General features: G+C 53.9%; 1 protein-coding gene across 1 annotated transcript; it reads left to right on the plus strand.

Moving 5' to 3' along the window:
* The first annotated feature begins 7,228 nt into the window (after positions 1-7,228).
* ALX3 (ALX homeobox 3) lies at positions 7,229-18,058 on the plus strand. Its single transcript, XM_002810475.2, has 4 exons — positions 7,229-7,635; positions 13,056-13,372; positions 16,453-16,581; positions 16,976-18,058. Exons 1-4 carry the CDS (start codon positions 7,359-7,361, stop codon positions 17,282-17,284), a joined length of 1,032 nt encoding a protein of 343 aa, XP_002810521.1. The 5' UTR covers positions 7,229-7,358; the 3' UTR covers positions 17,285-18,058.
* Positions 18,059-22,015: the final 3,957 nt, after the last annotated feature.

Raw genomic sequence — 22,015 nt, forward strand, 5'->3', positions numbered from 1 at the left:
CCTCTGAAAAGAACAGAGAAAAGGTAAGTAGGTTTTCCTTCCTCCACCCAGATGAACCGAAAGACCTGGAGGATCCCTGAGGTCAGCTCTCAGTACTGAGGGAGCCCTCCAGGAGTTTGCCTGCTCTGACAGCCGAACAGCCAGGGCATAGAGAAAGCCAGGGCACACCTTGGTCCCTTTCCAGGGTCTCCCCAGTCTTTCTCAGGGTAGGCAACATGACTCTCATTGCCCAGTAATTATTTGTGACAGTTGCTAACCTTTGACTCCTCTTAACCCATCAAGATAGCCACTCCTGACCCAATAATTAGCATTAGAAACTTGCCTTTGAAGTCAGGCCACTTGGTTTTGAATCCCAGCAGCACTTAGCTGTGGTGGGATATGGGGGGTTTTCTGAACGAGTCCACGGTAGCCAGCCTCCAGGATGACCTTCAAGGGGCCTCACCTTATATAATCCTCTCTCTCGTGCTAAAGTAGGGCTGGCCGGTGTGACCAGCAGACTATCGCAGCAGTACTGGTGAGTAAGTCAAGGCCAGGCCATAAACAGCACTGCAGCTTCCACTTTGCTCTCTTGGGCCATTTGCTGCGGGGAAGCCAACTACCAGGTGGTGGGGACGCTCAGTCAGCCCTGGGGAGAGACCCACGTGGAGAAGGATGGAGGCCTCCAGTCAACAGCCTACACCAACTTGCCAAACATGTGAGCAAGCCACCTTGGAAAGAGGGCCCCCAAGCCCAGTCAAGCCTGCAGAATCCTGTAGCCCAGCCAATATTTAACTTGCTGTCCTAAGAGACCTCAAGCCAGAACCACTCAGCCAAGCTGCTCCTGAATCCCTGACCCACAGTAACTGCCTATTGTTGTTTTAGTCACTGTGTTTTGGGGTGATGTTTTATGCAGCATAGACATAAGTAGACAACTAACATGCAGACTAATCTCAGTTTCTTCATCTGTAAAATGGGAATATGAACACCAACTTTATAACACTGTAAAGATTAGATGAGATGGTGTTTTCCCGGCACATGGTAAGTGTTTTGTAAATAGTGGATTTTATTATTATTACCTACCCTCTACCTCTCCTTCCCTGGAGACTCCAGAGGAGTCTGGAAGCTGGGCAGAGGCCCTTCCACCCTCTTTTCTTGTCTGTATTCCAGTTCCTTGTAAAGTTCAGGCCCAATCTCCCTCCTCTCTCTTCCTCCAGTGCAGGAGCAGACCCTGGGCTGGGGTAGATGCTTCTGTGTGACATGGTGAGGAGCTCCTTCCAGAACTCTGGAGTGGGTTTCACTCACATTTTTCAGGGTGTTCAGTGGTGTGTGTTTGCATTTCCTTTGAAAGGCTCCAAATGTGATAATTACATACTTATTAGCCCTGTAAAATAACAAATCTGGAATCTGCACTCTGGAACCAATGGATTTCCTGGTGAAATGAGTTCAAGGGGTGCCCTGGCCAGCATTCCCTGTAAGAGTCAAAATATGGCTACAAAAGGCCTCACAGACTGCACTGCCCAGCCCATGTCACTTGTCTCTGCCCCATCCACTCAACTCTCCACCTCATGACCCCCAGCAAACAAATGTGCTTTCTGTTCGTCTTCCTGGAGGTGTTCTTGTTTTTGTGTTTTCTTAATGTCTCCTGCTGGTGTGGGTCCTGGGTCCCCCCTTTAGAGTAGGGGTGCCTCCCAGGGCCTGGGGCTTCTTCCGTATCTCCCACTAGTGACTTGGTGCTTCAAGCTGTGCTTGGCAGACACTGCAGACCCAGTGCCTATAGCGCCATTCTCCCTACCCCAGAGTTTAGAGTCTCTAGACTCCTGTGGACTTTGTCTCTCTTTTCCCACCCCAACCCAAACTCTCTTCCTTCTCCAGGCTCCAGGAAAATTCAACAAATTGAGTTCCCTGAGCTTGGCTTCCTCGCTTTCACTCTTGGGCCATTCTCTTTGGAATGCCCTCTCTCTCTGCCCCTTAGTACTCCTTCACCCAGGCACCCCCCACTCAACTTTCCAGATTCCCAGATTCAAACTTAAAGCATTCCGTTACCAGCTTCCCCCAGCCCAAAGCTGGGACAGCTGCCCTTCTCCTAGCTCCCAGGCCCCCTGTGCTCTCCCAGCCTCAGCACAGTCACACTCCATGGCGTAAATGCCTGTTGCTCTGTCTTTCTTCTGCTAATCTGGAAAAGCCCTGGGAGTAAGTGGTACTCTCTCAGGATCTATTCTCACTGTGTGACTCCACTATCTGGCACATGGCAGGCAGTCAATAAATGCTTGGTGAATAAAGGAATGCATAAAATTAATCAAACTGTTAAAATTGCCAAAAAGTCTAACCTAAAACAGAAAGGTCTGTTTTATATCAAGAATTAGTTCATCAAAAACTCCTCTACAAGACTGGGCATGGTGGCTCATACCTGTAATCCCAGCACTTTGGAAGGCCGAGGCAGGTGGATCACCTGAGTTCAGGAGTTCGTGACCAGCCTGGCCAACACGGTGAAACCCTGTCTTTACTAAAAATAAAAAATTATCAGGGTGTGGTAGTGCATGCCTGTAATCCTAGCTACTCGGGAGGCTGAGGCAGAAGAATTGCTTAAACCCACGAGGCAGAGGTTACAGTGACCCAAGGTCACACCACTGCACTCTAGCCTGGGTGACAGAGTGAGACTCCGTCTCAAAAAAAAAAAAAAAAAAACTCTTCTACAAAATGACTTATCTATGGTTCATGCCAGCACTTGCCACAGAATCTATTTACCTTCACACAAAGGCAATAGGTCAAACTGAGGCCTACCAGAGAAGAGACACAGCTCCGCCTCTCTGGCCCCCTCCCTCCATTACAACCCAATCTCAGTAAGCTGGGCAGAGAGAATGAGCAGAAAACCATAGGTTCAGTGGTGGATTCAGGCTCAAGAAACATGTGTATAATTACTATCACATTCATTCCCATAAAGCTGGAGTACAGACTCATTTCTTCCCATTTTCGCATAAGAACCTGTGGCACAGAGAGGTTAAGTGTCTTTCCCAATGAAACAGATCAAATCAATGAAGGAGAAAAAACTTCCCACAAATCTTACTCCAAAGCAGACTTCAGCCTGGGTTATTAGAATCACAGCCAAGGATTCTGGGTGTCCACAACACAAAGTTTTTTTCTTTTCTTTTTCTTTCATTTTGCTTCCTCTCTCTCTCTCTCTCTCTCTCTCTCTCTCTCTCTCTCTCTCTCTCTCTCTGTCTTTCTCTCTCTCTCAGATCATGAGTGAGGAGGAAGCACCAGATCTACAGGTTTATTTACCATTCCTCAGCCTGACCTTCCAGGAAGAATGTCACTAATGAGAAACAATCTTTTTGGGTTCCCAAACCCAGAATTTTTATATGAATCAATTTCAGATTTCAGTATCTAAACAGGACAAAGATAATACCAACTGTTTTTCCTTTGAAGGAAAAAAAAGCAACTGAGTTTTCCCTGTTGGAAGGAAATTTTGTGTATGTCAAGCAAATCTCAGATCTGAGGTTACCTCTTTCTCATCGTCCCTATCCCTTCTGGAAATCCACTGGGGGAAAAAGGAGCACATGTCCTTCCTGTGGTGCAGGCTGAGGGAAGTAGAGAATGAAAGGAAAGTGGTGCTGGGGCTGATGTTTCCCTAAATGAAGAACTGACCTTACAGTTGAGGCCCAGAGCCAGGAACTCTTCTCACAAGACCAGATTCTGTTCTAATTCACATCCAAATGAGGATGATTTTCTTCAACGTGGATGAGACACTTCCATTCCAGCAAAGTGTAAGCACTGTGAAGGCAGGGATCACATGTTGTGTGTGCCATCTGCTGGTACCAGCAAATGGGGATCACATGGTAGGCTCTCCTATTAAATGAATGAATTAAACATTCAGCCAGTGTAAAACAGCTAGTAAGTATCATTTCCATTTAAAAGGTAGCCCTTCTTAGCAGATGGAGAGGGATTTTGTTTAGTTTTTTCATTACAGGGCCTGGAATTATCTGGATCTTGCCATCCACTCATCTCTTACTCCACGGATAATTTTTCAGTGACAAATGCTGTTATAATTCAATTGGTTATTAAACAGCACAAATGGTGAATTCACAAATTCTCTTAAAATTCTGCCCCACATCTGGCTGTGTTGGTCATAAACCTCTCAAGTGTTAAGCACTCTGTTTCATTTGGTCTCAGCTTAGCAGAAACCACCCTCTACCTACTGTATCAGCGGCCGCAGCTAGGCATGCGAGTCTCAATAGATGCCATTTGCTGATCATGAAGGCAGCAGTGCAGTGTCCCCAGGCCACTCTGGCCTCAGCCTTCCTTTCCGGAAGGAGTCCCAGCCTTCCCATTGGGAAAATGAGGGTGCACAGTGAATGATTTCAGCTTTGTTAACTGAAGAAGGACTGAGGAGTCATGTGGAGTGGGGGACCGCGGATCTGAGTGTAAATTCTGGTTCTGGCACTAACTGGCTGTGTCTACCTGAACAAATGGCTCCCTCCTGGCCTCAGGCTTTTTCTCTAGAAAACAGGGTACCTATTTAATGGAGCTGTGAAGATTAAATAAACCAATCTTAGACAGGCATGGTGGCACATGCCTGTAATCCCAGCTATTCGGTAGGCTGAGGCAGGAAAATCACTTGAACCTGGGAGGCGGAGGTTGCAGTGAGCTGAGATCATGGCCACTGTGCTCCAGCCTAGGCAACTGAGTGAGACGCCATCTAAAATAAAATAAAATAAAATAAAAATTAATAAATCAATGTATGTAGAATACATGAGCTAGCACCCAGCACACCGTAGGTATATGTAAGTGTAAGCTGTTTTTTTTTTTTTTACCTATAATATGAGGGCCTTTGTGACACTCCATGATCTCCCAGCCCCCTAAGAAGGAAAATTTATTAACTCTGAGATTGCTGTTTTTGAGGTTTCTATGCACCTGCTCCATCAAACTCTTTCCAGACCACATACAGAGAGATAAAAGTTTACACAAATGGCTTAAAAGACGAGTGGAAAAGTCTCCTCTCCGTGTGCTGATTTGTGTGGTTCTGGAAGAAAACTCTCCCAGGAGGGGCAACTCCACTTACCCACAAAACTCTCATGTAATCTAGGGTCTTCTCTCTCCTCAGTTTAATTGGTAACACCATCCCAGCATGGAAATTGGCTCTGTTCAGAGAGTGGGAGAATGTCAAGAGAAATTTCTGGGCTTGAAAGTGGATGCAGGTCCCTGTGTCTCTCTGCTCAGCTCCAGCCTTAGGCCCATTCAGTCTGAAGTCAGAGGAGCCTTTCACCTATTCAGTGATGGAACCCACTGGAGATGGTAATCATCATCATCATCATCGCCATCTGTTAAATTAACATGGTGCATCAAAACACGAATGCTTTGCAAATACCCTACTTCCGTGTGTGGCCCACCTTTCTGATGAGGAAACTGAGGCTCAGCAAGGTTGTCATGGGAGGCAGAAGACTCAGCCTTTGATCCAGGCTGCCTTGTTTAAATTGTTGGTGACATTTTCATGGGTGATATTTGCATCCTCCTCAGTAAACTTCTTGATAACTCTGTTGAATAGAACAGGTATCCTAAATTGATGTCCTCCTAGAAAGTCAACAATATCCAATTTCACAGGTATGGGGAAGAGAGAAAAGAAAACAACATCCAATCAACAACTATTGAAAAACCTTATTAGTGGGCAAAGGTGATCGGTTCAAATTGGTTGCCCAGAGCTGGATCCACTAGATTCTGGAGAAAGGATACCTCTGGTGAGGCCAGAAGGGGAGCTTAATTTCAAGCCGAGCCTCCCTCTTGACTAGAAATACCAGCCCCAGGTGCTCCCATCTCTCTGGCCAGTCTGCATTCCGTGATTAGGGGCCCTAATGGCCATAATGCCTCCAATGTGGTGTTGAAACCAATAAGGCTTCAGAGAAGTTATGGTATGTTTAATAACGGCTTAATGACTCCTTGTGAGATGCAAGGCTTCTGGTTCCTGTTTGGTCTTGATTTACAGCCCAACTCTGGCTGAGGAGCCAAGAAACCCCTTCTAAGCCCCCAGCGGAAGAGGGAGGTGTTCACACCAGGCCTCTTGGATTCCTTTAAAAATTGAGAATTCAGATGAAATACAAATGATGTTTGACTCCCCACCTCTCTTCCTAGTCTCCGGGGGCATTGAAAATAAAAACAGTTTAACCCAGCCCCACGAGCTCCTCAATCCATGGGAAGTGAGCAGCCTCCTCGGGTCCTTGGGTATTTCTCCCCAGATCTTAGGTAGGGTGGTGGTTATTTCTCTTTTCCGAAATTCTAAGCTACTGCTCTAATCCTGTCTCCTTTTGGTTGGGGAGACTCAACTCTTAGAATATGCAGTTCTACCCTCATCCCTTCTGAATCGTCAGGCCTGGGGGAGCACAGCCCTGAGATCCGAGCTGCAGACAGTCTCTCCAGTGGGTCCCCAGACACTTGGGTCATCTGCCCACTGAAACGCATTCACTCCAAGCTGCTGCCAAAGGAAACACCAGCCCTTCTGCTCATCCTCCACCTGTTCCAAAGGCTGCCCCTGCAGGACACTGTTTAGTCCTGAGCTGCCCATGGGAGTCTCCCTGTCTGCTCTGGCCCTGTCTCTACTTCTGAAACACACCTCAAATACATAGAAAGACCCAGGGTTGGCTTGGCCCGACCTCCACAGTCAGATGAGGACACTAATGATTGGCGCAAGGACCCATAGCTAATTAATGATAGTGTCCAGGCCCAAGCTCCCCAGCACCCCATTCCCAGCTTAGATCTGCTTCCACACAACACTCCTAATAGCTCCTTTCACTGTGAGAAACAAGAGATCTCTAAGGGAGGTGTTTTTTGCTGAGGCAACATTTTGTCCAGCTCCTAGCGGAGACCTAAGTAAAACTGCAGCCTAAGGCCTGCCTGCCTGCCCGCCCAGGCCCTCATCCCAGGCTGATGTCCAGAGTCCGGGCCTAGAAGTGTTTGGGGGGGATGCCCACACGGCCTCACCCCTCTAGGGGCAAGTGCTTCTAGGCTGGATATCAGGACCACGGGTGCTGCTCTGAGCAAGAGACTTACCTGGATGGGTAGACAAAGGGATCCTGCCCTAGAGAGGAAGCTGCTTCATCCTCTCCTGAGCTGCCTGGGACTGGGCTCTGGGTGAATGGGGGGAGGGGGTTCCCGGGCTCCGAGGGGTTAACCCGCACGGGGCCACACGTGACGTGGATGGTTCCAGCATTAAGTCAGAGGCGCGGCCCCCTCCCCTGCCCCCCGCCCCCCGCCCCCCGCCCCCCGTGGCGCGCGCCGCTCCCGGGGGCTCCGCGCCCCCGCGCCCAGGTCCCTCCCCCTTGGCGGGCGCTAACAGGCGGCGCGGGCAGCGCGAGCCCCGGAGCCCCGAGGCCTGTGCGCCCTGAGCCAGCATGGACCCCGAGCACTGCGCGCCTTTCCGCGTGGGGCCTGCACCCGGCCCCTATGTGGCCTCGGGGGACGAGCCTCCGGGCCCGCAGGGAACCCCCGCCGCTGCGCCTCAACTGCACCCCGCGCCGCCCCGCGGCCCACGGCTGACCCGCTTTCCGGCCTGCGGGCCCCTGGAGCCCTACCTCCCAGAGCCGGCCAAGCCGCCCGCCAAGTACCTGCGGGACCTCGGGCCCGGCCCGGCCCTCAACGGCTGCCACTTCTACGAGGGCCCCGCGGAAGGTAACGCGCGGCGCGGGGCGTAGCGCGCAGCCCGACCCTCTCTCCTTCTTCCTTACCCGGGCCCACCCGGGCCTTCCTGCTTATCTCTCCCGCTCGCCTATTTCTCAACTTTTTGCCCCCCTCGCCTTTCGCCACGGCTTCCACGGAAGCCGGGTTGGCGCTGGCCCGGGCCAGGCAAAGGCCAGTGCGGGGCGGGAGGGTGAACCACCGTTCCTCGGCGGCGGGAATGGGAGGCGGGAGGTCGAGGGAAGGTGCAGTGGCGACGGCCCGGAGTCCAGTCGGGCCCCGAAAGCAGTTGGACCTGGGAAGGAGAGAGCATGCTCTGCCGAAGTTGGACTGGAACTGCCACCTACCCTGAAGCCCAGACCCGGCCGAGGGCTGTGGATCCACACTGAGCCCTGACGAAGAAGCGCGGCTTTTGTGTCTGGCGCCCTTTGAGGGCCCTGAGGCTGGGCCTCGACCTAGAGTGGTCAAATTGGGGTCGGCTGGGGACTGCGGCCTGGCCTTGGCCCGCCTCTCCTCCCAGGGCCTAGCCTTCACAGGAAGGGTGCTGCCTGTGCGGCAGACTGGCACAGTCTGGCCGCGACTGGTCGTGCAATGCCAGGGCTGTCCTCAAGACGGAATAACTGTATTCTTATTTCTCATACTAAGCTGGCCTGCCTGCCGTTATGCACTATGATAGCCGCCCTTCTGGCAGTCTTGGCTTCCCCGCACTGAATCATCACCGCTGGGCAGTCAGAAGCAGCCCTGGGCAGCCTAACCCCCAGGCGCCGCGGGCTCCCGGGCCGGTGCCCTGTGCTAAGGCCGGCTGGACCGCGCCGGCATCCGAGAATGCGCCTGAAGGCAGGGGCCTGGCAGGCTGATCGGCAGCTCTGCCGCCGTCCGCCGCACCCTATGACCTGTAAGGCGTCTCGGCTTCCGCACCGCACCCACCTTATCTGCGCTGCCATATCCCGCAGCCTAGGCCCAGAACTGGATCCTCCAAGATCCGCCTCAACCCCCTGCCGCCGCCCGGCTGGCGCCTTGCGGGCCTCCACGGAGTGGCCGGGCATCTCCGGCTTTCGCCCAGCCGGGGCGGTGGGAATGTGTAGGGGAGGGCGGGGAGGTGTGTGTGGGTCAACGGAGGAAATGAACCAGTCCGCGGAGCTTCGTGTCTGTGCCCTTTGAAAGAGGCTTTCCTGATAAAAACCACAGTTGGGACTTAATGAGAAGCAGTTGGCCTGGCTCCTCTGATCCCAGCCAGACGGCAGAGGCCGCGCAGCGCGGTGAGTACCGCCAGAGACAGGTACCTGGCCTGGCTCAGCGCTCCGCGTCGGGCAGGAGCCAACCCCCCCGGGCCCGCGTCTCTGCTAGGCGCGCCGCATCCGGCACCGACAGCTCGGGCGCCCGGACCACACCGGTGCCGCGCGAACTGCAGAGAGCGCTGGTGCGGAACGAGCGGCCGGGAGGAACCCAGCACCCCGGGATCCGACGGCAAGGGTGTCCTTGACAACGAAATACCGAGAAAGAAAACCAAAGAAAGCGAACGACAACCAAGAAAAGAGGAAGGGAATTTGAACAAAACAACGGAGAGCGCGGTGAGAACGAAAGGGTAAATGGCAGTCGGTGAGCTGGGATGAACTAAAATGAATAAATGAGGAACGAACGAATAAAAAAAGCAGGAGCAAGATCGAACGAAATGGATAACTAGAGAAGGGGGAAAGGACAAAGAGGGAGGGAGCAGACTAAACAAAAGAAAACGGAGCATGTTTAAAGCGTGGAATATATCAAAATGAGAACAAGGGGGATAAGAAAATTAACGATTTCAGTTGAACGGAGGACAGGCCAAACGAAAGGGAGGCAGGCGGGTGCGAGCAGAGTCTGGTAGAGATCCTGGCGGCCGCTAGCCTCTGGCGCTCTGGCCGGTGTTCAACGGGCGGCCAGCGTCCCTGCCGCCGAGCGGACCTCGGCGCAGCGCGGCGCGCCGTGGAGCCTGGCTGCTTGAGGACAATCAGTCCCCAGGGCCGCACAGCCTACTTGGTGGGAAGTGGCGGGCGAAGAGGGAACCCGCCTTATTTCCCGGTTTTTAAAATAACCGGCTCGGAGCGTTTCCAGTCCACACGAGTGAGCGCGCAGCTGCGCCCCATCTGCGGCGCGATCTTTCACGAGGCTGGGCAGTTGCGCGCCCCAGAGCCTGGCGCACCTCGCTAGTCTCCCGCCTGCCGTCCGCCGCCCGCGCAGCCCCAGGCCGCCCTTTGCTGAGAGCGCCCAGCCCTGCTCTGAACCCAGGCTGCGTGCTGGCGCTGCCAGCGGCTCTCGCGCCCTCCGCGCTTGGCTAGTCTGTCCCCGAGTTTGGCTCTGACGTCGAAACACGCCCTCGGCAAGAGACTCCTACTAGAGTTTTGCCCGCTGCCGCTGAGGCCCTGAGCCGGATGACCCGGCCGACCGCCGACGTCGAGGAGAGTCCCAAGTTCTTAGACCCGGGCTGAGGCTTCTGGGCCAAGGCTGAGAACCCCCAAGAAGGGCACCGAGGCCTCACCGGGGTCCTGCCCACGGCGTTTATGTCCACTCTGGCTTTGAGTCTTCGGCGGGAGCTGCAGGAGCCTGGGCCTCAGCGAGTTCTGCAGGTCGCTTAGCGACCCCACAGTGGCCGGAGGAAACAGTGCGGCGCCGGACAAGGCTGCAGCGAAATGTGAAAGCCGAGGCTGGTCCCGCGGTCTCAATGGATGCCTTCTGTGGGGACAGTGGAGCACTCGGGCCTGCTGCGGCGCTGCCTCCTGGCTGCACAGTGGCTTAGAAGCAGCCGCTGGTAGGGGCTCTGGCACTCCTCCGGGTGAGGGGTGCTCAGGGTACCGCAGGCCTGAGAGCTGGGTCAGGGACAGAGAGCTCCTTTACTATTTTAAAAGGCTCCTGGCTTTCACGCCCAACAGCTGCTGCTGTGGCCCTTCGGTTATGCAAGCAGAAGACACCCCAGCGCTGTCTCAGGCTGTCTCCAACATGAGTACCCCGCCTTAACCACCTAGTGTCTGGATCAGGTGCAGTGACTCCTCTGCACAATCCATACACACCTCAGATGTGCCCCGTGCTCAGCAGAGCAGCCCTCTCTCTTTTACAAGCTTAGGTTCAAGCTGCTGGCTGCTATTCCTGGCCTGTCTTTCCCGGCTTCTGCCTTCCATTTATCCCAGTTCTATCCCTTTCCTCTTCTGGGCCTTGCTCCTCAGGAGGCTGCTCTGTGTTCTCTGAGGAGTGCCCCTCTCTCCCAAAGTGGGGGGATGCCACCCTCTCTCTGGTGTCCTCCAGGTAGATCAAGGAGGTTTCAGGGCAATGACAATGAGGAGGAGAGCAGTTCTGTGGTCCCTTGAGAGGGCTGTAGACTGGGCAGGCATGGGAGTTGGGCAGAGGTCAGCAGGCCTGGCCTCTTCTTTGGGGAAGCTGTTCTTAGAAGTCGTACTGCACTTTCATACCTTGTCCCTGGCAGCTTGGTGGCTCCAGGTCAGGAACGCAAGTCTCAGGGCCCCAGATCTGGTCACTTCCTCTGGGCAGGTCCTATTGAGACCCAAGAGGCAGATGAGCAAGCCCCAGAGCTTTGGAGGGCCTCTGCCGGGATGTCAGTACTCTTGAACCCCAGCCCTGACCCTCAGGCCTGAGCTACCCTCACCCCTTTTCTGCCTGGAGTCCAGCACAGCCTCCCTACAAACCCAAGACACCAAGACTCTTCCTTCTCAGGCTGAACATTTCCATGGCCTGCTGTGTGTATGCATGTGGTGGGGGTGGGGTGGGGGGGATGTCCCATTCCAGTGTCCCTAGTCTTCCTGATCATTTTCAATTACTTGGTTCAACATCTGTGAGTCTTCCTTCCTAAGCTTCTATCAAATGGAACTGCCCCTAAACCTGAAATGTGCTGGCCCAAGAATGGAAGTCAGGGACTGGAACACTTTCTTCCCTGTGCTCCACCTGAGTTGTGAAGGAGCCCTGGTCCCTGGGCGGTAGCTGTGGGCTACCTGTGTACAGGCCTGTGTACAGGCTGGGCATGGTCCAAGGCTAGGTAGCCCTGCCCGACTCTCCCAGTCCTCCAGGACACACACCAGGAGCTTATTTCATGGCCTGGGTAGTCCTGGAAAGTAACTGACTACCTTCCAGCTGAGGAGGACCCTGCCCGATTTGTCCTTCACAGTGCAGACAGGGACTCATCAGACCCAGATCCTGAGAGGCCCACTTCTCCAGTCCCATTCTCCCCCAACCACAGCTGTGATCCCGACACCAAGTCCTGGGAAGAAACTGCCTCTTGTGCCAGCTAGCTGGGCCTCCTCAGGGCCGGGCCTCCACCGGAGATGGGCCCAGAGCCAGGCAAGAGGCTGTGTGAGTCAGTGGGGCGTCTTTGTGGCGTCTCAGCTGCCATCCCAGTGGACTGTTGAGGAGGGATTTCATGGGGACACTGCTGGGGGTCCTTGCCAGAGGGAGAGGGCGTGGGCAATCAGGGTGACCTATTTTTTTCACCATGCTCTGTCGGTCGATCCGCCATGGTGAGGCTCCGCCAAGCTTCTGGAGTAGGGGTTAGCATGTCCGAGTGGGGCTGCTGGAAACTGTTCCAGTCTGCAATCAAGTCCTTCCCTGCCTGTTAAACATAGGCAATGGGGGAGCAGTCAGAAACTCCTGAGGAAGGAGGGGGTGGTCAATGATGGGAATGATGGGGACAGGGGCTATGCCCTGTTATGACACTGGTCCCCAACTCTCCTTCTTTGAGCACAGCCTATCTCAGCTCTGCTTCTCTATTGCTGGAGCTTAAGTCCTTGCCCAGACACCACAATTTTAGGAGGAATGGAGAGAGGCAATCCCTCTGGAAGCTTCTTTGTCCCATCTTGCCCTTCTTACACCAGAGCTGGGGAATTTGATATTGACCTGAGACCTGGGGTTCAGAGAATGAAGCTCAGCCAGACCAGCCAAAGGTGGTCTGAGCACCCACGTCCACTGCCTGCCTGGCCCTGGGAGCAGAGGCGTGGGCATAAGGGCCTGGGAACCAAGGCCTGCAGAGTTAGGAACAAGGAAGCACTTTCTGGCAGGAGCAGGAGATGTCAACCACCCCATCCTCACCCCGCCCTCTGCCCCCATTCTTGGCCTTGCCAGGGCGGTGGTCCTGCTGTGGCGCCAGTCCTCTCACGTCCCTGTGGAACGCACCACCACAGAGCACTTCCCCGAAATGAACCCCACTCTGGCCCCAGCAGATCCGCCCAGACCACAGAGCACATAGTTCCCCAGGGCCCCCTCCCCAGCTGGAGGCTCAGCAGGCAGGCCTCTAAATGCCAGACTCCCATGGAGGAAGGGAAGGGAAAAGAAGGGGGAGGCGGAGACTGAGGCGTCAATGTTCTTCCCCCTCCCTCCATTCCAACCCACAAAAGCCCCTGGTTCATTTGCCATCCTCCTTTTTGTGTTCTCCATTGCAGCTGAGGAGAAGACCTCCAAAGCTGCCAGCTTCCCCCAGCTGCCCTTGGACTGCCGAGGGGGCCCCAGAGACGGGCCCTCTAACTTGCAAGGCTCCCCAGGCCCCTGCCTGGCCAGCCTACATCTTCCTCTTTCCCCGGGACTCCCTGACTCCATGGAGTTGGCCAAGAACAAGAGCAAGAAGCGTCGTAACCGCACGACCTTCAGCACATTCCAGCTGGAGGAGCTGGAGAAGGTCTTCCAGAAAACCCACTATCCTGATGTGTACGCCCGGGAGCAGCTGGCCCTGCGCACAGACCTGACCGAGGCCCGGGTACAGGTGAGGGCACTGCAGGGATGGGGCTCTCTGGCTGCCTCTACCACACAGTGACCAGAAAGTGATCTGGAAGGGCTGGGAGAGGTGGGCACTGGTGCCTCCCAGAACCACCTTTCCCAGGGGTCTGCCCCAGCCTTCCCCTCCTGGGCTCACCCTCATGCCCAGCTCTGCTGCAGCCACAGGCTCTTCTGGCCCAAATTGAAGCGTATGCCTGGGTGTAAGGGCGGTGGCCTCTGGAAGCCATCACCTGTGTGGGAGTCCTAACTCCGCCACTTACTGGAGGTGATTTGGGGTATGTTAATGAATCTCTCAGTCTCAGTTTCCCAGTTCAGGAAAAGGGAATGATGGGACTGGCTGCGTAGGGACTATCTTGAGGATCACAGGGATGGCCGCATTTTGGAAGCGGTGAGGTGCTGAACACACATCAGGGCTGCTCCTGAGGTGGCTGCCTAGAATGGGAAGGTCCCTGCCAGGACGTCTCAGGGTCAGTGATTCTCAAAGTCGTGAGGAGCCACCGACCTTGGGTCCTTGCCAGCGCTCAGACCCCGGCTGGGAAAGGCTGGCTGGGAGCCCTTCCCCATCCTAACAAACTCCCCCATGGAGATCAGGTCCCAGGGCTTCCCAGAGGGGCCGTGGCCAGTTTTACATGGGGGGAGTCCAGCCTGTAGGTAGATAAATGCTGAGAAGGGAGGAAGGCAAGGGAAGCCCATGTCCAAGCATGTTGGAAGTGTCAAGCACATGAAGGTGGCAAGCAGGCTGGGGATGGGGAAGGAGTTTCAGTAAGAGTCTGGCCCAAGAGGAAGATGGCCATTCACTGGCTTGCACTGAACCGGCTCGATCAAAGCAGGCTTCCCGATACCAAGCAGGAGGGGTGAGTTGGAGTTCTGGGGAAAGGTGAGGAGGTGACCTCTTAGGCAGAGGAGTCTCTCTCCCACCATGGAGGAGACTTAGCAGGAACAAAGCTCATGCTATCCCACCCTGCATGGGGCCCTTCCAGAGACCCTTTGTGAAGGCACTAGGGCAGGAGACAGTCCTGGCAGGATATGGGGACTGACAGGCCAGTCTATAAAGAGGCCAGCTGTCATCTAACAGAGAAGGCCCTACGGCTGCATCCAACAGGATGAGAGAGGCTTGGGCTGTTTCCCCTTCTCTGCTGAGTTCTCCTGCCTCCCTGCTCCTCCCAGGTGGCAGCCAAAACAGACTTCCAAGACTGTCCCCCAAGGCCTCCGGGGGCTGAGGTCATCAGGGCAAGAGGCCCAGCATTCAAGGCAACCCCAGATGATATAAGCCATGGGAATCAGGACCATGGAGTCACCTCAGCAGGCCTCCAGGGTGTGGTCTAACCAGCTCTTCCCGAACCAAGTGTTTGTGGGAGGTGGAGAGCACTTCCTCTGCTCCTTTCCTAGGCCTTTTCAACCTGAGAGGGTGCAGGAGTAGCCATGAGGCCCTCAGCCCTAGTCTAGAAGCTTCCTGAAGGACAGAGACCCTGGAGTAGGAATGTTTTCTCTGGCAGGAGCATGAAACCCACCCATACACCCTGCCCTATGGAGAGGAAGAATGAGGCTACACACCAGATAATGCAGAGGGCAGGTCCAGAGCCCAGGGTAGGCCTACAGTGGGATCCCCAAGGGAGAATGGATGGTGACAGAAAAGTGAGTTCCAATAGCCAGATTCACTGGCTCTAAGCTCCCTCATCCTCTGTCAGGGGAGGGAAAGCAGAGAAAGGAAATCCAGGCAGCTGGGCAGGTGGGGGTGGCCTTTTGCTGACCTTGCTGCAGGCCTGCTTTCTTATCTTGGCAACCTGGGAGCTAGGGGGATGGGGTATGCACAGCCCCTTCACTGTTGGTGCCTTACCTGCCTGCATGTGTAGGAATGACCATGGGGGCAGGAAGCCTGAGGGGCTGGAGTGGGATTTCTCATCCCAGCTGGGGTAGACGGATTACACACACACACACACACACACACACACACACACACACAGCGTTCTTCTGTTGTTACACACACACACACACACACACACACACACACACACACAGCGTTCTTCTGTTGTTACTCCCAGCTAGATATCCCTGGAAAGCAGGGGTTGTTTTGTTTGGTTGGTTTTATTTTGACATTGTTAAATTTAGCTTAGAGGCTGACACATAAATGTTGACTAAATGATAGAAATACAAAACATATATACCAATACAGTTAAATGTAACAGTCACAGCACATATACCAAACAACAAATTCATCACAGATATGTATACAGATGTGCACAACGCACAGATGTGCCACCCCTATCTGCCAAGGGCTCACAAATGAATGGGAGAAACAGATTCCAAAAACAGATCATGGTAATGGAATGGGGTGAGTACAAAGAGAGGTCCAGGGTATTTTGGAAGTCCTGTGGAGGATGCCCATCATGGATGTATGTGTTGAGGGGATGAGGAGCCCAGGAAGAGAAAACCTAAGCAAAAGATGGAAGGAGCAAGATAGCAGTATTTCAGAAGAGCTGGGCGGGAGCTTGGGAGGCAACCAGGAAGAATCAAATGTGTTTGCCTGGCAGGATATGAGGCTGTGCAGAGAGGCAGGGGCCTTGTTAAGAAGCTATGCTCTGGACCAAGGTCTCCAGGGAGTCACTGAGGGTTTAAACAGGACCATGACCTGAACAGAAATGTCTAAGATTCCTCGGATGCTATGAGGTGGGTAGCTTGGAAAAGGAGATGAGGCGGGGAGACTAGAAACCCAACACATGTGCACAGTATACCTAGGAAGTACCTAGGGCCCCTGAGGCCCACAGATGCCCCCACAACACCCTTAGTAGACACAGCCAAGCTGGAGGACCACAGTGATTCAACCTGGGGAGTGACAGCTGGAGGCCCATGGGGCCAATTAACCCACTTTGGGCTTGGGCCTCTCCCAGGCTTCCTCCCAGGCTTCCCTGGCCTGGAGAACAGTGTGGATTAACAGTTGAAATCCTCCGTCCTGGAGCCTGCTCCCCCTCCCACGAGAGGACACAACCATCAACTCTCCCTAGCAGGCTGCCCTATCTCCTCAGGGCTGCCCTATCACCCCCTCAAACCCCCACAACCTGCCCCTAGGTCTGGTTCCAGAACCGCAGAGCCAAGTGGCGGAAGCGTGAGCGTTATGGGAAGATCCAGGAGGGGCGGAATCCCTTCACGGCTGCCTATGACATCTCTGTGCTGCCCCGCACTGACAGCCACCCTCAGGTAAGACCCCAGCCCTACCTGAGCCAGGACGTGGCAGGGTCACCAAAAAGAATATGAGGTCTGGTCTGAAGAGACCTGGAGAGCGTCAGCGTTCTGTGTGATAGTGGGTACACCACTTCACTTCTTCCTCTGCAAACCGGGGCTCTTGCCTGTCTCATGAATGACGCATGCGGAACACAAAGGAATCACAGAAGAAAATTTCGTTTTGAGAACAGTGGCAGGAGCCTCCTGAGATGCCACTGCCAGTGTTGGGGGTGGGAGGGGGTAGATCTGAGCCAAGTGGAGGTTTCCTGGAAAGTTTCTGGGGCCCCAAGGACAAAGAGAAAGCCCCTGGGTAGGGAAGTCAGCTCCTGAAGCTACCGGCTCATGGACCTTCTTTCCTCTCTCTTTTCAGCTGCAGAACTCCCTGTGGGCCAGTCCAGGATCCGGGAGCCCTGGGGGCCCCTGCCTTGTGTCTCCAGAGGGCATACCCTCCCCATGCATGTCTCCATATTCCCACTCCCATGGGAGTGTGGCTGGCTTCATGGGGGTGCCAGCCCCCTCTGTGGCTCACCCTGGCATCTACTCCATCCATGGCTTTCCCCCCACCCTGGGGGGCCACAGCTTTGAGCCCTCCTCAGATGGTGACTATAAGTCTCCAAGCCTCGTCTCGCTCAGGGTAAAGCCCAAGGAGCCACCCGGCCTTCTGAACTGGACCACGTGATCAGTCATATGGACCTGCAAAATGAGCGGCCCACCTCCTTTTCCATTCCCAGCCGCTCCTAGCCCATCCCTGCCTGGACACCAGGGAGGAAGCACCTCTGCCTCCAAGCCCCAGATGGTTCTGGAGGCCTGGAAGAGCAGCTGGCACTGTCATTCCCCAGCAGGGAACACTTTACAGGGTATTTTCTCTTAGAATAAGGTGGGGCTGCCTAGGAGAATGGGCTTCAAAGCAGCCAGGACTCTTCCTACCACAAACTGAGTCCCCTCACCTAAACTCTGGGCTGAAGGCAGGGAGACACTGCCCTGCTTCCTCCAGACTTTGTCCAAGTCCATTGTCATCTCTCCAGCTAAGACAGCTTACTTGGCTCATCGTTCAGGGAACCCAGGAAAATGGGAGGAGGAGAACGCCGAGTGGACTGAAGCTCTCCATGATGAGACAGAAGCCAAAAGGGAGTCTCCCATGATGGGGTGGAGTCAGCCCTGCTTCCCCTCCCCACCAGCAGGGGGCGCGCTGGTGTCTGACACTAAGGAGGGTGTAAAGGCCAAGGTCAGCATAGACGAAGGCACACACTGGCTCCTCAGCTCCAGCCACCCTCAATCCTGCCCTGTGCCTGCACTCCCAGCATGCCATGCAGTCATCTTCCCCTCCAAGGGGGCAGAAATTCCACCAAAAATCACTACATATTTGGAATCTCTTCCATGGGACCAGCCCAGAGCTATGCCATGGAAATGATATTGGATGTTGGTCAGAATAAAACAGATTTCCACAGACTGAGATCCTGATCCCCATTTTTGTACAGACACTTTTGTTTTTTAAAAAAAAAAAAAAAATGGAGGGAGAGAAAAAAAAAAAAAAGCTGCCCAGGTGGTGGTGTTTTTTATACCAGGTGACTGTCTATCCCCAGGGCTTGGCACTGGTTGCTTTGGGGCTGGTCTGTGTCCAGGATGCAGGCTGGCCACGACCCCTGAGGGGCCAGCGAGGAAGGGGAAGGTGGTCTTGCAGCAGAGCCCTCAAGGCCGATGCATGCCAGGCTGGGCTCTGTCACCTGCCTAGGGTCTCTGTGGCTTTGGCTGTGCTGGGAGGCAGGGAGAAAAGCTCAGCTCTAGGGCTGGGCTCATGTGGCAGGGAAAACTGAGGGTGGGAAGAGCAGTAAAAAAGCTAAAATAACTTTGTGGCTAAACTGACAATGGACGGGAGGTAGAATGGAAGAAAGGGGTACCTACTGAGGTTCTGCGCTCCCCATGGGCTGGGACCCCAGGGTGGTGGGAGTGGGGTGGCTTCCTTCCAGATGCCCCAGGAACATCTCTGAGCTGTGGGGCAGAGATAAAAGCCAGAACTCTTTCTTGTGGTTTCAGAATATTACCCATTCTATCCTTCATCCTCACTTTCTGCCTTATCTCCGAAGCCTGGAAGGCAGGAAAAAGGTCTGGCCCTCCCACCCTCCCAGTAAACACAACCACATTGCTCAGAAGAATTCAGCCTCAACCAACAGCCCAGCCACCCCCACCCCACGCCTCATCTTTCAGGCACAGAGAAACCCAAGCCCACAAAGACACATCAGGGCTGAGCTGATTCCAGAGGAGGGGGTGAGTCCCCCACCAGATCAGATTTCCCAGCCAAGATAGTCGCATGTATCCCCAGAGGAGTCTGTCTTCCCTCCCTTCCTTCCCCTTCCCTCTACACAAGGGTCTGGCTTTTGGTGATTTCTTTCCTCTCGGTCTTGACGCTGGCTCTGAGGTCCACAGGTGTGAGCCCTGTATCCGGGAGGGGACCCAGCAGAGGAGAGTCAGGGTATGAAGGAGAGACATCCTTGGCTGCCACTGTTGAAGAGAATCTCCTTCACCTGGCCAGGCAGTAATGAAATTGGGGCTCAAGCCAACCATTCTGGCTCCAGGACTCACACCACTGTATGAGAAGTTTCTTCATCCAAGGAGTGATCAGCAAAGTTTTGGACCTTCTTCCCCACCAAGTCAGAAAGATGTACAGAGAGAGTAGTTTGTCCTACAAACATTTTTGAGTGCCAACTCAGCCTGGCAATGTGCTGGGTGCCAGAGATAGAGCGATGGTTGAGGAAAAATATGATTCTTCTCTCTTGAGAGGGCTTAGAAAGATGAAAGGAGGGAAGAGGAAAGGATCTGTGATAAACCCAAACAAAGAAACCAGAAGTGGGAAGAGACAGGAGAAAAAATAAAGGTGAGCCAGAGGTCAATGAAGCAAGAGTGGGAGAGGCTGGCAGAGGCTGGCAGAGGCCAGGAGGGGACCCATGGCGGGGTGGGGGGCTCCTAGGGGAGGGCACAGGGAGGCCAGAGACTGGCTACTGGCTCTCATCCAGGGGCATCTGCCCACAGCTCATATTTTTCTGTCCAGTGACAGCTAAATGAAGAGAAAGCTAACTTTACAACCGCCCACTTCACATATAATGAATATGAATGGGCATCCTGGAGCCTGTTCTGTGGGATTGTCTGTGAGGTGACAGGTCCTCCTACTCACTGGGCCATCCCAGCCAGCCTGTCCCCTGGCTGGGGCATGAGCAGCCCTTCCACCTGCTTCTCATTAGCTGTGTCCCTCCTCCTCCCACACACCCCTAAGACACAGCCCCGTCTCCAGATACCCCTGCCCCCAGCCTCACTCCAGAGGTAACCTCAGACCTCCGCCCAGGCCAGTGGTTCCTCAAGGCCAGGCCTGTGCTCTGGCCACTCCTGGGAAGGGAAAGGGGAAGTGGCCCCTTCTGAAATCCCAGCTCCTTTTGCTGAGGCTCCTGTCTCCCCCAGAGAAGATGCCAGAGCCCTAAATCTTGGTCCTGGCAGAAACACGGACACCAGGTCAGGACTGGAGGGCCACAGCTAGGGGGCCCATCAGTCCAGTCTGCCCACCTCAGTCAGCAGCTGGAAATGCTTCTCATGCAAGGCATTCAATCCTCCTTCCCCACCTCTCCCATTTACACTTCAACCTGAATTACAACCCCAAAGTGCAGACCCTCTGCAGCTCCAGACAGAAAGAGTCTAGCATGGCCAGGAACTGGGAAGACCCTAACATTTCCTTTATCCAGCAGAGGAAAGACTGCCCCTGACCCAGCCTCCTCCACAGGCTCATCCCAGCCATTTCACCTGGAAGGTGGTGAGCATCAAGTGTCAGCTGTCAGAGCCTTTTATTCTGATGCTAGAGCCCCCTTCCTTCCCACTCAGCGACTGCTGGCTCCCCCAGCAATCTCTCCTCCAATAGTAAGAGGCTCGGACCAGTTGGACCTCTGGTAAGCCCTTCAGACGTCTGTTACCTATCATGCTATTGCTTTTACTTGCTCTTATGGTTGTGTCTCCATCAACTGTGAGCTTGAGAGAAGTGAGAGAGTGTGGTATCCTAGTAACCTGGATATCCAGGGCATCTACCACAGGGTCTGGCCCCAACAGGCCTTCAAAGTGTGATGGCAGGTTGCTGGACGAGTAGCTGACTCTTCTGAGATGCCTCTGGATTCACAGCAGCCAGCTAGGTCCAGGGGTTTTAAGGAGGCCTAAGACATGGTTCTGGTCCTTGAAGGGGATTTCTGTCTTCTAGGGGACACAGGAAATGGGTGCAGATTCATAGAACATTAGAGTTTGAGGGGCCATTGCCAAGACTAAGAACTGCTACCATTTATTGTCATCCCTTGTCAGCCAGACATGTAGGTTCATTTCCACAATCTTACTCAGCCCACGCAATACGGCTGTTATTAAACCAATTTTTACAGATGAGCCAACTGAGGCTTGGAAATTGACTAGCTCAAGGTCCCTCAGTGAGTAAATGTCAGAGCCCAAATTGAAAGTCAGGGCTGTCTCACTCCCAAAGGGTGCTCCTCCCTTGTTTTATAGCCAGCAGCCTGAGGCTGACTGTGCCAAGTGCCAAATGAATGTAACAACTATTCTCCTCTCAGAAGTCAGCTCTTTTGAGGACAGACGGAAGCCAGCCTCCTGGGAAATGAGCCTAACAGGTACAGAAGGGGCAGCCAACACAAGAGTCCTCTGGGACCCAGAAGAGAAAGAAATTTAGGCTCAGGCTGAAAAGAAAAAAAGACGGCAGCAACAGCCAAGTTACCCTGAGGAGGGCACATTCAGGGAACACCAGAGGATAGGCCAAGGCTAAGCTTAGGTGGTCCAGTTAGGACCTAAAGCAATGGACATTTACCATGAATCTTTCATGCCGGGGACGATGCTAGAGCAAATGTTAAGTATTGGCTGTGGTGAATAAATGAGCAAATGAAGGCACTGGTGGTAAGTGCTGGAGTATGACAATGACTAATAGCAAAGGGTGTGAGGGAGTGAAAAAAATGCGTGCGCTGAGACAGAGGCCTGGATTTGAATCCTGGCTCTTGCCTTTATATGACCTTGGGCAAGTTCTTTATCCTTTCTGTGCCACAGTTTACTCCTGTGCAAAACAGGGATTAAAATGGCATGTATCTTTCAGGATATTACAAGGAATATGTAAGATGTTATACATCAAGTGGTTAGAACGCTGGCTGGCACATAGTAAGTACTCAGCATTTGCTGGCTTTGTTGAAAATAAGGCTTTGAGAGGCATCTAATATTGTGCCTGGTACCTACTTGGCAACCCGTAAGTGGTAACTCTTACGATTAACAAGGGACAGCTCCCATCCTTAGAGTGATACTGCCTCAGGGTAATCTGTCCCTCGGTGGATTGAAGGAGCAGGGGACCCTGAGCCTGCTTAGTAATAAACAACATCTTATGTAACTCAATCAC

Source organism: Pongo abelii, chromosome 1, assembly GCF_028885655.2.
Source record: "Pongo abelii isolate AG06213 chromosome 1, NHGRI_mPonAbe1-v2.0_pri, whole genome shotgun sequence".
NCBI classification, from domain to species: domain Eukaryota; kingdom Metazoa; phylum Chordata; class Mammalia; order Primates; family Hominidae; genus Pongo; species Pongo abelii.

What these genes read in the sequence shown, in the direction of transcription:
- ALX3 (XM_002810475.2), top strand. Translation starts at nt 7,359, where the DNA reads ATGGACCCCGAGCACTGCGCGCCTTTCCGCGTGGGGCCTGCACCCGGC. An exon ending in TGACCGAGGCCCGGGTACAG is followed by an intron (nt 13,373 to 16,452) that starts GTGAGGGCACTG and finishes ACCTGCCCCTAG; the next exon opens with GTCTGGTTCCAGAACCGCAG. An exon ending in GCACTGACAGCCACCCTCAG is followed by an intron (nt 16,582 to 16,975) that starts GTAAGACCCCAG and finishes CTCTCTTTTCAG; the next exon opens with CTGCAGAACTCCCTGTGGGC.